Raw genomic sequence first — 17,164 nt, forward strand, 5'->3', positions numbered from 1 at the left:
TTCAATAACCCATTTCATCACTATTTTTTATATATTCAAATTATTAAATAGCTAAGGAAGCAATGAATAACTGGTGAGAAAAGTGAACGACTTTTACAATAAGTAATGTCTGAATTGTGTGTAAGCATAAACCATACCGGTCATCACCATTTCGATTTTAGAGTAATCTCTTTCATAAGGAGTCTTCACTCTACTAGCATAATGAACTTGCTTCATATACTGAGATTCCTTCCCCCTTTGCAATAACATGGCCCCAATGGCATCATCTCCCACTGATGGGTTAACATAAAACTCCTTTTCCTAGTCAGGAGCTTGCATAATAGGTAGTGTACTCAAAACTTCTTTGACTCTGTCAAAAACATCTTCACAATCACGTGTTCACTCCAATGGATCATTCTTAACCGCTTGCTACAATAACTGGGATGCCAAAGGTATAAATTGAGACAGATATTTAACCTTATGTATGAAAGTGGCCAATTGTTTAGTATCGTTTGGAGATGACAGGAACAACAAAGCTTCCACTTTCTTTGGATCTGCTTCAATCCCATTTTTTGAAATTATATGTCCAAGAAGCTTCACCCTTGGCTGTGCCAAATGACACTTCTTAGGGTTCAACTGACCCCTGCATTCATCATACCTTGCAAAAATCATTTCAAGCTTTTGAACATGCTCTTTCCTTGAACTGTATACACAGAAATCATCTATGAATCCTTTGACAAACTTCCCAAGGAATAGGGTAAGGACCCAATCCACTTTTCTTTCAAAAGCTCCACGTCCATTTGTTAACCCAAAAGGAAGGCAGCAAAAGCAAAAACAACCCCATGGAGTGATACAAGTAGTCTTTTTCCGGTCTTCAGGAGCAAGGATAAGTTGAAAATACCGTGAATAACCATCACAGACACTGTATCTTTCAAAGCCAGCCACGTCATCCAAAAGTTGATCAATGAAAGGTAAGGGATAAGGATCTTTCTTAGTCATTGCATTTAATGACTTATAATCAACACAAACTCTCCAACGCCCATCTTTTTTCGGAGTTACCACTACAAGGCTCACCCATTCAACATTATCAACTGGTACAATGAACCCTGCATCCAAAATTTTATCTACTTCTTCCTTTAAAGCATTCATTTGCTCCTTACCCATCCTCCTTAATTTTTGTCTTATTGGTTTTGCCCCTTCAACTAGTTCAATCTTCACAGGATCTCCAACAAAACCCCTTATTTCTTGATGGGAAGTGATGAAAAGATTTGGAAACCTGTCCAACATTGTTAAGTACTCCCTTCTTTCTCCTTGTCTCAAATCAATACTCATCATATTTTGAATCAACTCCTTCTTCACTTGCAATTCTTCTTTAGGCTGCATCAACTCCTCAAGTTGCTCTAAACGGCTCGAAGCATTTATATCCCTTGACACTTGCAATACTTCACCAATTTCTCTCTTCTCCTCGTCCAACAGCAAGAATGACACTTCACCCTCATCAATGGAACTAGAAGCAGTGCTACTTTCCGAATCTTCAGAATTGTCTTCATTGGTAACCTCAGATTCATCATTTTCACTCACATCTTCTAGTGCTAGAGGCTGCTTGGTAGTCATATCAAACACCCTCTTTTCACCCTTCTTGGCATACACACAGATTGCACCCTTTGCCCCAATCTTGCACAGCACCAAGCTCTCAACCAAGGTCGTCCCAAAATGAGAGGAAAAGCTCCTAGGCCAGCTGGCATAACATGAAAGTTTACTATAACCTTCACGTTAAAGACTTCAACTTTCAAATTCTTAATCAGCCCCAAACACTTCACTTTGGCATGGTTTCTTAGTTGAATCCTAAACCCAGAGCTCCCGCATGTAATAAGACCCAGTCTCTCGACACATGACTGTGTGATCACACAAACTTGAGCACCTCCATGAATGTAGGTCTCTCCCATGCTCACACATTTGTGCCAAGTGTTCGCCACAAGACAAATGTTGAGTAACTCTCCCATAGCCAACACTCAGACTTGTCCATGCTTCAACTCTTTCTCTGGATTCACTAATGACTTCCACTGCCTCTTAAGTTTGGGCACCATATTCATTAACTGTCCAAAAGTACAATCTACTTTCCTCCCAATCAGGTCTTCCTTTAAACTGTAAGCCGTTTGGCCTTCTCCCAAAGGTAAATCTGCTACTTCAAACTGTCTACGAGGTCTTCTTCCTCTTAACTTTCGCATCTTCAACCTCTTTCTCTTTCCCTTTCTTCTTACTGGGACCTGGAGCGTCATATCCTTCCCTCTCTCTTTTGCCTATGGGCATCATATTTGCTTCTTTCTTTTCAACCCGCACAATACCCACATGATACCAGAGGTTGAGGCCTGATTTTCCTGTTTAGTACCTTGATCTCCCCGTATATCCACTGCATAATCATTAGCCATGTTAGGAATCTACTAAGGAAGGGGAAACATATCACCTCCCATCCTTGTTGGCTTTGGAAAATAAGTGCTGATATGACCAAGTTCACCACAATTATAACAGGTAGGGATGAACCTCCTTTGCGGCTCAAAGACACCTTATCCACGACCCATATTAGCATTAGGTTGAGCTTCACATGGCTAGGCCATTCCTCTACCACGACCACGACCACCTCCAAGAACACTGAGTCGTAATTCCTGCATCACGGTCATCATGTCTTGCATATTTTGTTGTAATTGTTCAGTGTTCGCAACCCTTTGAGCAAGCTGGGCTCCAGCCTTTGCCTGATTTTCCTCATTTTGGCCACCATTACGTTGCACATGGACCACTTTCCCATACTCATTGAGTCTTTGAGCCTTCCATTCTTTCTCCCTGGTGATAGTGACTGCTTCCTCGAGGTAGCAGGTCTTTTCAGCTCAACTTTGAACTTTAAACTTTCCTTTAAGTTTGCCACAAAACGGTCCTTCTTTAACATGGCTGGAGGGATTTCATTTCCCAAAGCTCGGGCCCATTTATCCCATAGACGAGTGAACTGCATGACAAAATCATCAACACTTTCATTAACCTTATGAGTGTACCCCAAAATTTAATGCGTGCCAAACTTCATCAGGTACTTCAATGCTCCTGTATTGTGCAAGAAAAGCTTGCTTCACACGATTGTAGTCCAAAACCACCCCTAGAGTTTATGCCTGCACCAACTCTTCATAATTTTGTAACCAAACTTTTGTCTCAACCTGTAAACTGTATTGCATCAACCGCAACAATATAGCTTGATCTAGTATATTTCACAGTAAGCAAATGACTTCCAATTTCTCAATAAAAGTCCGTGCATTCTCATTAGGCAATCCATGAAACTATGGAAACTCGTTCGCCATGTTTGATTGCCACAAAAACGCTTGCATGTGACATCAAAAGTTCAAGGGATGTCGATGGATCGCTCTAGTACCTAATCCACCTCACACTAGATAACCCGGCCCCCTGTGCTTGGATTCACAAAACCTCATGACTCTCCAAAGGCTGCAATCCAATTACACAACCGCCTCAAGTGTTGTCCACAATTTGCACATACATAGGCGGTTGTCCATAAGGACCCACATCCCCTTTACATTCTCTACCTGCAGAATAGACATATTTCACAAGAATTGGAGCATGAGAGCACTTGCTCCTCAGTGGGGGCACCAAAACGATGTTAGCGTGCAAACGACAATGAAAACGAGTGCCTCTGTTGCCTTGCACAAGTCACACCGTCAGAAGGAAGAACTATTGAACTGCCGAGACCACCTGTGGATAAGCACCTGTAAAGATTTATGAAGAACCCTTCAATCATCAAACAAACTTGAAATTAGGAGAAACCAAGGACATCATGAAGTAGCTCATCTCGTGGAGATGTCCGTAGAGTATCCATAGGCAGAAAATAGATGAAAGAGGAGAGAGTTATGGCCACTCAAAACTGGGGGTGTACTCTCTCTGGCTCAAAATTGAGCTCTTTGGAAAGTTTGTAGGTGTTGCAGCTATTAAAAAGGGGCTTCTCTTATCCTCTTTAATTAAATTTTCCTCTTCTCTCTCCTTAGTCGACATGGCCTCTTGGGGTCTTTATTTAATTGGTTCATTTTGGGCTTTTTGTGGTAAAGCCTGGAGCAAAGTCAGTGTCTTTGTGCACATGGGAAGGGGTGGGCACTTGTCCAGAGGACCAAAAAGGGGAGGAAGCATCTGGGTAGGGAGTGTGAATAATTGGAAAAGGTGGCCCCATCTCCCAAGAGCCCACGAGCCCAACAAGCCAAGCTCCTCACCAAGTGATTCAACTTATGGGAGTTCCTCCCTTGCCCTATATACCCCCCATTCTCTCCTTATCCCTTCGCATGTGGGATAATTCCCATGCCACACGGCAGCTTCCTCCACAATCCTCCCAACTCCCTCATGTCCAAGTTGATTTCCAGCTTCTCCTCCAAGGACAAGAACCTCTCGGACAACTTTCCCAAAAGCATACCTTACTGCTTCGTCCACCAAATGACACACCGTAAAGTACGGCTTGGAACCCATCACCTCATCTACTTCTAGAAATTTCAAATCTCAGCATTTCTAATTCAAATAATCAATTTGGCCCAATTGCCTTTGTCGCATGCAGCTGCAATCACTTTCTAAGTCGAGACTGCCCACTTCGGATGCACATAACTGATGAGGTACAAGTCCAATTCACGAGCTATAAAGCACGACTGAAAATATTTATTGGAAACCATGTCTTGGGGACTTGAACAACCCAAAACACTAGTACACAAGCCCGGAAAAACCAAACGTGACACATCCAACCCTATGTGTCCGTGGACAAGCTACAACATAACAGGCTTCCGTCAGTCAAGTCAGTCCTGTTTCTTTCAAGTGTATCAGGCCATCCTTCCAAAAAACCACATCTTTACGGTTGGCTTCAGCAAAGTCCTCACACTCATTCCTGACATGGTCAAAGATTGTCAAACCACATATAGTATTGGTTCCCACTTCCTCTTTGTGGACCTCTTTGTCTCGATCGAGAAGTTGAACCTTTCTCTTCAAGCTTCGCAGCTTTCAAATTTATGTTCAATTCTTGGATCCCCTTCACAAGCTCTTCCATGAACGACTCCTCTAGATTTGAAATCTTCTCCTTTATCGGCACAAGAACCTCTTCTTCCTTTTCTCCCATATCTGCATTCATTCCAACTAACTTATCCAGTATTTTTTGTCGTTTAACCACCATATTGACTGCTTCAATCACTTCTTTCCAATCTGATTTCAGCCCCAACTCCTCTGTGGGATCCTCGAGGAGATCCACTAAGCTTTTCTGCAACTTTGGATCTGCAGCCTGCACAAAAAGTTCTACTTTCTTTGAATTAAGAGCAGCACGTTCAATTGTAGAAATTTGGGCAAATCTTTTTTCAAATTCTCTTAACAATTTAGGAGTAGATAGCCCCTTATTATGCTGCTTCACCCACTTCAAAAAACTCTTCTTTGTAACACGCTCCTTATCCTTAAGAAAATATTCATCCTTGAGAGCTTGTTTGAACTCTGCCCACGTAGCACCATGTGCAGTTCTCAGTTCCTCAATCCGTGCATGTAATTCAGGCACAACAACGAGTACAAAATTCTCCACTGCAGCATGCTCCCTTATCTTGCATAACCTGTTCATAAACTTTGCAAAAATTAGAAAATGTCATGACCTTCAAAGCACCTCAATTTATCTGTCATCACTGCATGTTGTTGATACATACGTGCAACAAATTGCTGCATTAACTGAGCAAACCAAGGGAAACCAGTGCGGTTAAGGCCAATTTAGTGTTCTTAAGACGATTTAGAGATGCTTAGAGAGTATTGCACGAGAATATCATTGATCGAAACATAATCAATGGCTAAAATCCAACTTGGAACATATATTAACACTTAATTGAGCTGGCAATCAAAAGATGTTTCCATTAAATAGTTATCTGGAACCCTTGATACAAATTGGTTGCATACGCCAACGTCGGTATGCCTGTTGATTTGAAATCCCTTATTCAAATAAAACAAACCTGATGGAAATAAACCACAATCTATCAAGTAAATTTCAATCTCTTAAGCCCTGCTCGTACACTTCTTTTTCTTCGACTCCCCCTGCTCTCCCAAAAAAAAACTATATTCAACTGTCTCTAAAAACTACCTTTTATGGCGTGTCCGACCTCCTATTTTTAGCCCCCCCTCTCCATCTTTATTTAGCTTTTGCATGACGTGTGTAATCCTCGCGTTTCCCTATTTTTTGCCCCCTAGATGCTATTCTTGTTGGGTTCAAGCCCTTGTTGGTTTGTCGGGAACGAGCCCTTGTCCAAAATGGTACATTCCAATACTTTTGTCACCTACTTATAGGTGCACATGCACAAGCTTTCTGTGCTCTATATATGTAAGGCTTTTTCATGCAATATATACGTTTTGTTTTTGTTGGTCACGTCTTGTCTCTCTCGCTGCTCTCTCTTTCATGGATTTGCCTGAGCACTACCGCCCGCCATAGCTGCGCTAGCTCTCCTGTTCCTAACACATGGTATCAGAGCCATAAGGGCCTGCGGTCGAAGAGCCTCGGCTCGAGTCAATACAGCGTGGGAGCAACCGCTTGCAGAATGAGGAAGAAGCTCATTGACCAGCGCGTTTTAGCCCATAACCAGCAGCAAAATATTCGCCCTGGCATGCTGAGGAATTTTCATCACTGCATCTCCTTCTACTTTCCTTCATATAGCGCGCTGCGATCACCTTTGTCATCCACGCCAGTCGGCCTGTCGCCTGCTTTAGAATTCGCCATTCTTTTTATTTGCTTGATTTCACACTTAATGTCAAGTGTCCACCTTATTTAACAGCTTTAAGCAAACGGGACTTCACACCCTTGGTGCTCAATAGTTTTGACGACTTATTTTCAAGCTCAAAAGCTATTGATTCCAGTTTTGCAGTAGTAGAGGGCTTCATCCGTTGGCACATTAGGTCGAAGTTCGAAAGATTTAAGACAGTATTTGAGCAGCTCTCGAGTTGCAAAATTTCATCAAGTTTTTCAAAGCCTTCCTACATACTACAAATTAAAAAACGCTGTCTACGGTGTTAGTATCCCCAAACAATGAGTAGAAGCCCCCGCCCCCCCCCCGAACAACAATTCTTAGCTTACCTCTTAAGCTCCACGACTCAATACTCGAATACTGGTACTGGTCTTAGTGATACTAGTCTCACTAGTACTGGTGCAGATGTACTGCTATACTGGCGGCTAACAAAGTACAAAACTGGCCCGATGAAACTTTCACTATTGATAACTTGGCATCCGATACTGGTCTCACTGGTACTGGTGCAGCTGTACTGGTCTCACTACTACTGGTACAGCTGATACTGGTCTCACTCGTACTAATCTCACTGGTACTGGTACAGCTGGTAGTGGTCTCACTAGTACTGGCACCACTAGTACTCTTGCTAATATAACAACTGCTAACATTGTCCATAAGTTTGGCAAAACCTCGAATATGTATGCAGATTTGCATCTTTCACTCCGTGCCCGCAAAGCGGCACGACAACGTGACTCTATGCTAGTGCGTACCCCCTACGTCGTAGTGCTTGAACTTGAGACCAGTCAAATTGATGGTATTTGTAGCAAACCATGTGTTTCAATCTCTGTTTAGCAAAATTCATTAAATCCCATTTGGCTTGCGTTGCTGGATCAGTAAAATTCGTAGGCAAATTCATACCAGCAAGTATATGGAGATAAACATTGTGTATTTGATACCACTTGTGAAGTACATGTGCATGGATGCGTGTAGTGTGGTGAGGAAGGAGAGTGAGAGTGTAGAGTGGAAGGAGCTCAGTGTGAGGATAATATACTCACACTCCTTATGTTAGGGTTAGTAATGGGTCTGACCAATTGGTTTGAAGCCCAACATTTATAAGGACACTACCTCATACAAAAGGAGGGCTTCTATTTCATTTTCAATCAAGTTATGAGTCCACCAAGTAAGTTGTGTTTCTTTTCATTTGTCATTTTCATTAGGGTGTTTAATGTTTATTTTGCTCCTCCATAGTCTGCATGTGGTGCTAGAGTTGAGAAAAATAGACTAGGTGAGGAATTGTAAGCTTGTTTGCATGAGAGGCATGAAAAATAACCCATGCTAGCCATCTCAAGGATAGCTAACGCCAAGGGGATTGTCAACTAAGGGAAGGTCCATTGACAATGTATGCATGCTCTATTACATTTTCTTGCCTAATTAGGATGTGCTTATTAGGTAAGGAGTATTTTTCTTACTTGTATAGTTTTGTATTTCTTGCCTAATGAGGATGTGCTTATATGGTAAGAAGTATTCTTCTTGCTTGCATAGTTTTGTATCTGCACTTTTTAACTCATTAGTTTAAAAAAATTTGTCCAAAAAAGTCCAACTTGCTACTCTTTGGTACTTTTCTCTGCTCATTATTGTAACGAGGACACTCAACACGTTGGACTTAACAATTTCCTCTTCAATCCTTTTGACATCAAGCTCTCGTTAATACAAAATCAGCCCAAGTATAGAATGTTTTGAAGGGTGATTTTGAGTGTAGCAGTTGGTGCTTGGGGGGTTCTCCTTTGACTACCACCTCCTGTTATCTTTGGGCGCAAATAATTCTATTAACATCCAATGGTCCACACCAATTAGAAAGTACACGAAGAGTGCACTAAATTGGGGGACTATTGAGAGGTGCCAACAACATCTTCAAGTGTCCAATTGAGTTTGATCAATGAAAAAAATTCACCCAAAAGAGCGAGTGATTTATGTATATTTGTTGGTCAATCTTGGGACACTCTGATGGTAGATTTGGAAAATGCAACCTTCCTTGTTTTTTTTTTTTTTTTTTGTAACCTATGTCATGCCTCATACCCACAAAAACCTTGTAAAGATTCTACAAGCCACCAAATTGATGTACAATATTATCTTACACACACTATTACTAACTTTGTATGAATATTTATGCATTTCAGGCATTCACGAACTTTAGACACTAATCACACCATGTTGTGTATGGTTAGGCCACACAAACAAATATGCATCATCACATGAACTTCCACAAAAGTGCACACAAACACAAAATCAACAAATAAGATACCCAAAAATACCAGTGGCCAAAAAGCGGAGTTTGAAGGCATCAATGCAAAGATCAGTGTCATGAGCAATGATCCAAGAACTCTGCTCAAAAGGGAAGGGGTGGGGGTCCATGACTGCCACAACTTTATCGCCATAGATCTATTATAAAAAATCACCCAATTGTTTTAACCTAAAGGCTTAGTTTGCCTATAGGGTGAGATGAAATGTACGCTTAAAGAGTAACTCCCAAATATAAGCCTAGAGGACGTGTAAAATGTGTGTCTAGAGGGCTAAATAATTGGTCAGCCTACACTCATATGAGTGAGAGAGGCATTGATCCTACCTCAACACTTGGGGGGGGGGGGGGGGGGGGGGCTCAATGTCATTTTCAAGATGAAGCATACTTGATTCCACCAAGGAAGATGTGTTTCTTTTCATTTGTTGTTCTCATAAAGGTGTTTAATGTTTCTTTTTATCCTCCATGGGGGGGGGGGGGGGGGAGGGCTCTATGTCATTTTCAAGCATGAAGCATACTTATTCCACCAAATAAGTTGTACTTCTTTTCATTTGTTGTTTTCATTAAGGTGTTTAATGTTTCTTTTTATCCTCCATAGTTTACAATTTTTTTAGTGATGTTAGTGTCACTCTGTCCAAAATTTGCTTGTATGTTCAAGAGGACTAGGAGTCTCTTCCATCTTGAGAAGCTTGCTCCCTCGTATTCAGGGGTGTTTACCTCACGCTTCATGCCATTGTATGCCAACCCATCCGTGTTCACAATTGTGGAAATCATGCCGTTGATTTGTGGCTCAAACATCTCATTACTGGGTCAAACGCTACCCCAAAGGCAACTCAAAGATAGGCACCATTTTCTCTGTTTGAGCAAATCTCCTACGAAACACCACAATTGCAAGCATGTTGCATAGAAATGCATCCAATCCAATGCACAACCCATTCACATTCATTGTAAGGGCATGATTCCTTGACCAAAATAAGCACCTTGATCAGGAGCCCACTCATGTCTACATAGGTTAAATCTTCAATACTTGAGTTCGAGATATCAAAACTCAATTCTAACTTCTAAGGTCTTGTGATTGAGAAGGCAATTCTCTAGCAAATAAATGCCTCATGGTCTTTTCATCTCTTGAAAGCAGAGATTTACAACAGTGTGCTGGAGTATAAACCTAGAAAATTCTATGATGGGATTCTCTCTCTCTCTCTCTCTCTCTCTCTCTCTCACCATCCATTCCATGCATTTGTGCGTCTACATTGCCTCCTTCGTCTCCTCTCATACTAAAGGTTGCATGTCCTTGGGTTCCACAACATCAAAGGGGCCTAGGATCAATGTAAAATTGCTAGAGCACTCCATCATGAAGAGCTTTTTGTTGTGGTCTATGGAGTTCTTTTCCTGTTTTTCAAAGAGCACAATAACGATTTTTCTTTTATTGATGACTGTTCGATCTAAGTTGGGGAAATATCAACGAAGAGTTATTTCATTAGTTATCTTTGAAGAGCAATGATAAAGATATATTTTGTTGGCTTAGAGAAGCAAGCTTTATTAAACGATTGAGTAAGTTCTATTAAAGAATCTAAATTAGGGTCTCAAGCACTTGATAATCAAAGGGAAAAGCCATAAGAAAGGAAGTTCTCTTGGAGTGAGATGAGATTCTTACTAGCACTTTATTCCAGAGCTAGGAGAGCCATAGTATTATACTACATATAGAGGAAAATTGGAATCGGACATATTAAAGAGGTAGCCCTTAAAGCTAATGAGCAGTCATAAGCTATAAACAAAGGATACAAATGACTTACCACCTCAAAGAACACATCACTTTGGATAATAAAATTTATGGTCATCTACATAACTTCTAAGATGTTTCCCTTTTCACACGTTGATAACCTAACATGACAAAATAGCCTTAAAAGCTGGTCAGTTTTTCAAATCCATAAAATGGAAGCTCAAAGCTAAGCTATGAAATTCCTTACTATTTTAGCCATGATGGGCTTCCAGTAGTACATTTTGGAAGCCAATTGTAGCATAACATGTCCAATGCTTTGACACTAATCTTGATGTTTTATCAACGTATTCAACCAATTTGTATTAACGAATTTTATCCCAAGTGGAAATCGTAGCTTCACAATCATTATTAGTACATTGGTTCTGTAATAAGAAAAATGCGACTCTTTTTATCCCTAGAATGAAAGAAAAAAAGCAGTGGTGTAGAAACTTTCCAAAATCTCAAGCACTGGCTTTACCAGCTTCGACAATCTCTCTAAAACTAAAATTGAAGAAGACACCAAAGCAACAGTTTATATTTACCCAACAGAATAACAGTAAAATCTTTGCCCTGACTTGTACAGTTTTCATGCATATAATGAGGAAACATAATGTAAGAACTGAAGGCAAGATTTAAAACTGGCACATCATTTAAACGCTGGGTATACTTTCGCTGTAGCCATCCTTATTCAAGTAGATCTCTCATATTTGTACACAGCTGGTCACATATTCCTAAAAGATTTCGCAGTCGCCCCTTTTTCAATATGATTTTTAACCTTACAATGTTTATCAGGTCAATCAAAGTCATTGAATGCCATTGCAACCAATTCAAACCAGGAAAAGGGCAATGACCCATTACAGCATTTTCAGAAAATAAGACTGCCTTATTGATGTTAAAAAAAGTGCAAACAAAATAGTTGCGAATGAGATCTGAAAATAAACATTTTAAAATATTTCTAGAAGTGGTACGACAGAAACAGAACAGCAGTGCATCAACTTTTCCATCATGCAAGATGTGCAATACAACCATTGCTCAAGCATAACATCTTAGAGCTCCCGTTGCGCACTCATGTCATGACAAATTGAATACTCTGCTATTCGCATCCACATTATACGTGACATTTGTCTCCACAAGGTAAACCTTCAGCAAATCATACCTAAATCTACGTTATCTTCAACACACTCATTTAGGAGCCATATCGAATGAGAAAAACCAGACTTATCATCATCTTATTCTTCACCAGTGACTTCTTCTTCCTTTCCTGTGATTAGCTGTGCAGCATCAAGCCTTCCATGTGCACGATACACAACTTGACTGAAGCACCACATCTCTGATGCCAGAGTCAAACCATCCACTCAAAACTACAAAAGCTGCCAAATCAGAATCATATTCATACATGGATATCCCCAACACAGCAACCAAACCCATGACTGACTGGGAAGAGCGAATGCTACACCTGTATTAAAATTACCACCACAAACTGCCTTAACAGAAAAAAGCTCAATAATCAAGATCGTAATAGAACAAAACACCCGTTCGCTCACGACAGCTTTATCTTCATACATGAAGTTCTACAAGAGCTTCCTACATCATGATCTATAAAGAAAGGTTGTAAAACAATCACATCCCATTAAGACGATTATGGGGACAAATCATACATTCCAGAAAAAAAGGTCAAAGCTGTTAAAATGCTTGCAATTGAAAACACCACAAACTCAAGCAGAAAGACTATCATCAACATTATTAAGTCATAACATGATATGGCCAAAGCACACCCATGTAGCACCGAAAAAGCATTTCAGGATTGGCCAATAAGGAGAAAAATGGGAAGGAGAAGGAGGAGAGAGAGAGAGAGAGAGAGAGAGAGAGAGAGAGAGAGAGAGAGAGAGAGAGAGAGAGAGAGAGGTGCGGACAAGAGAGATATAGAGGTGAGGTGAGGATGAGAGAGAGAGAGAGAGAGAGAGAGAGAGAGAGAGAGAGAGAGAGAGAGAGAGAGAGAGAGAGAGAGAGAGAGAGAGAGAGAGAGAGCAAACAGAGGTGAGGACAAGCACAGCAGTTTTTTCCCCCCCAGGAGGGGGGAGCCTTACATGGAAAGCGAATGCCATTTGATAGGGATAAACAAAAAGAAAACCCGGTTGACATCAGCTTCCTTGCACATGTAGAACTCTCCCCTCTCCTCCTATTTAGCACCCGAGAGCCTTGACCACCCATCCCATGCTTCATTGAGTTAGGCCTTCTAAATGCTACTCCTATTGGTCTTGCTCGAGCCTCAAGACTCCACATTCTCATTACCCTTTGAGAGGTTATTAACCATGTAAAATGGCATTGGGATGCATCCGTGAAAGCTCTCCGCAACGGTCCCTGCTGAATGCTTGCTAGCTCCCCATTAGTGACGAGGCTGACCACTTTCGAAAGGCACATTCTCTCTGTCACGATCGTGACTGTATTATAGTCATATTTATTGTTATTATGGCATATGCAGATTGAGTACACCTGTTATGAGAGTCACCCACCCTCTGGACTGGGGGCAACTTTTTGTCAAAGGAATCAGCTCTTCATCAAATGGTTGCCACTCTACACAGGATGGTTACAGTGTTTCGTCCAGGATGTGATAATTCGCAGAAGGAATGTGCCTCTACATGACGAGACATGGCTATTCATATTATCTCTTCCACGTGTCTCTTCGTCTTCTATATAAAGGAGCCTTTGTATCACATTGTACAATCAATCCATCAATTCATCCGAATTCTTGTGTAAGTCTCTTAGTCTCGAGATTTGTTCTTGACGTCCTGAATTTGCAAGTTATGAAGTTTCAATAAAATACAGGATTACCCTGAATCTCACTCTCTTTGCATATGGACCCCTTCCTCATGTCGCTCCAAAGCAATGAGGGACACCCAACAATGCACTTCCCTCTCACCGCAAAGCGAATAAGCTCTCTGATGAAAGGGAAAGAATTGAACAGTTCCACATTAGGTCAAGGTTTTGAAACACATGCTCCACCACCACGCCATAATGGTAATGTTAAGAATAATTGCTTCAAAATTTTAAGATTATGAAATAACCTCTTCTTCCTTCCAAACGTAACTAGTTACTATTAGCATATGTCTTCTTTGACCCATCAAGAACGTATATTTGATTGAAAATTACCTGTTATCGGGATATACGATCAATGTCATCATCATCATCAAAATCTAGCTCGCTTGCATGCTTGATCCTTTTAGCATCCCTAGATTGTGTCCGCCCGCGCTTTGGTTTACTTCTTCAAAAACCAAAGGGTGTCAAATTTTCAAGCTATGCATCAGTCAAAAAGTCTACGAGCATTAGTCTGAAAGAACAAGTAAACCGCTGTGATTTGGCACAATCACCACGATTAAATTTTGAGAAGGAATCTTACGGTCCATTGGCTTGTAGGCCAGTCAACTTGCGGCTCTGACCAATGCCATCCATTCTACCATCTGCCAGCAACAGTGCTATCATTTCTACAATATAAAATGTAGTACTTGCAAAAGCACTTGGTTTACCAGAATCACGACCAAATGCATGCTCCTCAACCTGCATAATGGAGGTAAAACCAACTCAGGATTTCTTGCCATCATCAGCTGCATCCAGAATGGACATATGTCCACAGTCAAAATAATGAACCACTTACCACAGGCGACGTGACTGATGACAAGGAAAAAAGCCTATCCTCAGGCTGAAACTTTTTCGGTCGTTTCAAACTGCCAGAGAAAATTGAACCATAGCTCATGTGCCAATTCACAAAGTGATGTGCTAAGCATCTGATCCTTGTGTAACGTGAACCATTACAATCAAAATGTTACTTACTTGCCTGCACCTTTTGTTGATGAAAGGAAACCGTCAAATCCTTTGAGCACATTCCCAACCTGGCTCGAATCTTGCAAATAAGTAGTTTCAAGGTCATAAACCTGCAAGAAAAAGGTCCATCCTTATCCGTCTAAGGTATTAAAGAATAATTACGTTTTCTAACTTCCGAAAAATTTGTACCGTCTACCATTGTTGGTCTGTGGTTTTTTAAGATTCCATGGTATAGTTACTCAAGGGCCCTTCTCTAAATATACTTTTCACGAAAATGAAATGCGAACTAAATCCCATCCTCCCTCGAGAAATTAGACACAAGACGGCCCGCCACATGGGCCTGCCACTGGGGATTTTCTTATCATATAGCCTTCAGCTGAGCAACATCTCTCCTCTACACTCATGCACAGATAGTGCTCAAGCCATTGATATGGAACCCTTAATCATGCCTGCAGCACAGCCTGATTAGTGGATTCCACCTGATGTAGTACAACACAAAAGAGAGGACAGGGCATCGCAACTGTTTGTGGTTAGACTGATGCTTCAAAAGCAGCTTCAGGTGGAGTTGTGATGCAGAAAGATCGAGTGATTGCTTTTGATCGTAAGTAGTTTACAGCTATTCAAATTCAATATCCTATCTGTGACAAATAGCTTATAGCTATTGTGCATGCTTATGCATTACCTTTTCGGAGCAGACACAATGGAAACGTGCACCACTAGAGAGAGGTGAAGAGAGATCACTCCTTGTTTAGAGGCTGAATCTATGGAGAGATTCGGTGGCTGCCTGTAATGAGACGGCACCACATGCCAACGGAAAAGAACAGACTGAACAGGCTTTTAAGCACTTCAAAACAACTAAATTGAAAGAGACAGACTTCACATGAGACACGGAGTGACGTAGTTCCACCCCCAGAGTGCACTATTTATGACATTTGTACGATCTATGATGAGCCTTTTGTTATAGCCAATAGGCTATCACCTATGGTACTTCGATGTTTTTAGTATTGGTGCGTTATTTCGAACCTCATTTAAGCTTTGATATGTCTGTTCAATGTTCATTGTTCAATGTCATCTAAAGTCTCTTACAATACGAAACAACAAATAGTACGTACACATCGCCACGTACAATACGTTTGGAACCACCTTGATGTATTCTATTGTGCAGCATAGTGCTAACGTTTTTGGGTTACCAAGGTTTTTTCTCCTCCTCTCTCGAGTGTTTTCTCTACTGCCTCCCTTCTCTGTAGAGTTTTGCAGATTGGGTGCTCTCTCTCTCTCTCTCTCTCTCTCTCTCTCTCTCTCTCTCTCTCTCTCTCATGAGATTCGCCAACGATCGATGCTAGATCTTTTGTGATTCAGCTATCCCAACAAGCCGCCCGTTTTTGCTTAGTTTTTTGCTTAGCTCACATCGACCAATCTAGGATCCCATAGTATATATCTTTGTTTTATACTGTTGTTAGGTTATTTTGTTACTCTGACTTTGTATCAGATCCACCACCTTGTAACTTTCTGGTCTCATAGGTCACTATGGCCTTTTGAAGACGTTAATATAACATTTCATTTCATTTCTCTCTCTCAAAAACGAAAGCGTGATCGTACAATTTTAGATCTTATTTACGATTTTTCATATAAAAACTTTGCACGATACAAAATTGAGAGAACAATGCAAGAAAATTGACACAACACTAGGGATTAGAAGATGGACTGGTCCCCCCCCTTGAAGGAGATTTCTTATTATTTCTGATTAAGTACAATTGCATAAATCCAAAACAGCATACGTTGCTCATGTCCTAGACACTACTCCTTATGCATAGAGCACATAAATTCATAAGCCTAATGGCTGAAATTTTTATACATTTCCTAAGCAAGAAATGCTTCTGCTCTTATTTGCTTGTGTATCTCCTCGATGCCATACAATTCGGTATCAGTACCTCACTTTGAAAAGGAGGAGATGTCACGTGACGCATCTAACCCTATGTGTACGTGGACAAGCTACTTCATGACAAGGGTTCAGATCAGTTAGACTAGGAAGTGATCTGGCACTTTTGTCAGTCTGTTCACAGACCGTGCATGTCAAGACACTTGGAGTAGATGCATATCCTCTGATTGCACACTGAAACCGGCCCGTAGGGCGGTAGGCATTGGCTTTCACCCAAATTCTTTACTTTAGACACACACGGAGCACTTTGCAAAGGTAACCTGCAACGGGAATTAACACTTGAATACACACACAGCTCGAAAGGTAGAATGCCCCGAGCAGACGCCGACAACAAGTAGGCGCCAAAATTGGCGCCCCTTTCGGTATTTCTTTATTCTTTAGGAGGGTAAAATACAAAGAAGAGTCCTGGGAATCCTTTGCATGTATCCCGCTAGATACTACCCGATTTGGCCAAATTTCGGCAATACAACAGCCCCAAAACTTGCACAAAATCAATTCCCCTGCTGGATCTCACTTGCACTGCGTAAACCCTCTGATTCCTGCCCAAAAACAATAAATTCAGCTCGCTGTATTTACTGGTTTTTGCCCTGTTTTCAGCCCCAAACAGT

General features: G+C 41.1%; 1 protein-coding gene across 8 annotated transcripts in view; it reads right to left on the reverse strand.

Annotated features, from left to right (window-relative positions):
• Positions 1-11,723: 11,723 nt before the first annotated feature.
• The window catches only part of LOC147461361 (histone acetyltransferase subunit NuA4-domain protein), a 68,045-nt gene continuing 62,604 nt past the window's right edge, over positions 11,724-17,164 (reverse strand). The window contains exons 2-7 of one of the 8 annotated variants that reach the window (XM_086508928.1): positions 14,627-14,727; positions 14,451-14,520; positions 14,323-14,353; positions 14,196-14,271; positions 13,949-14,057; positions 11,724-12,254 (exon numbers count right to left, since the gene is read on the reverse strand). In XM_086508928.1, coding sequence (XP_086365054.1) covers positions 13,952-14,057; positions 14,196-14,271; positions 14,323-14,353; positions 14,451-14,520; positions 14,627-14,727 — 384 coding nt within the window. In that variant the 3' untranslated portion in view covers positions 11,724-12,254; positions 13,949-13,951. Of the gene's footprint in view, positions 12,255-12,510; positions 13,738-13,948; positions 14,061-14,195; positions 14,272-14,322; positions 14,354-14,450; positions 14,521-14,626; positions 14,728-17,164 lie in introns of those variants that run through there. The other 7 variants (XM_086508925.1, XM_086508929.1, XM_086508926.1 and 4 more) reach the window with 7 other exon arrangements.

This window comes from Adiantum capillus-veneris, chromosome 3 (genome assembly GCF_014529385.1).
Source record: "Adiantum capillus-veneris isolate H3 chromosome 3, ASM1452938v2, whole genome shotgun sequence".
NCBI classification, from domain to species: domain Eukaryota; kingdom Viridiplantae; phylum Streptophyta; class Polypodiopsida; order Polypodiales; family Pteridaceae; genus Adiantum; species Adiantum capillus-veneris.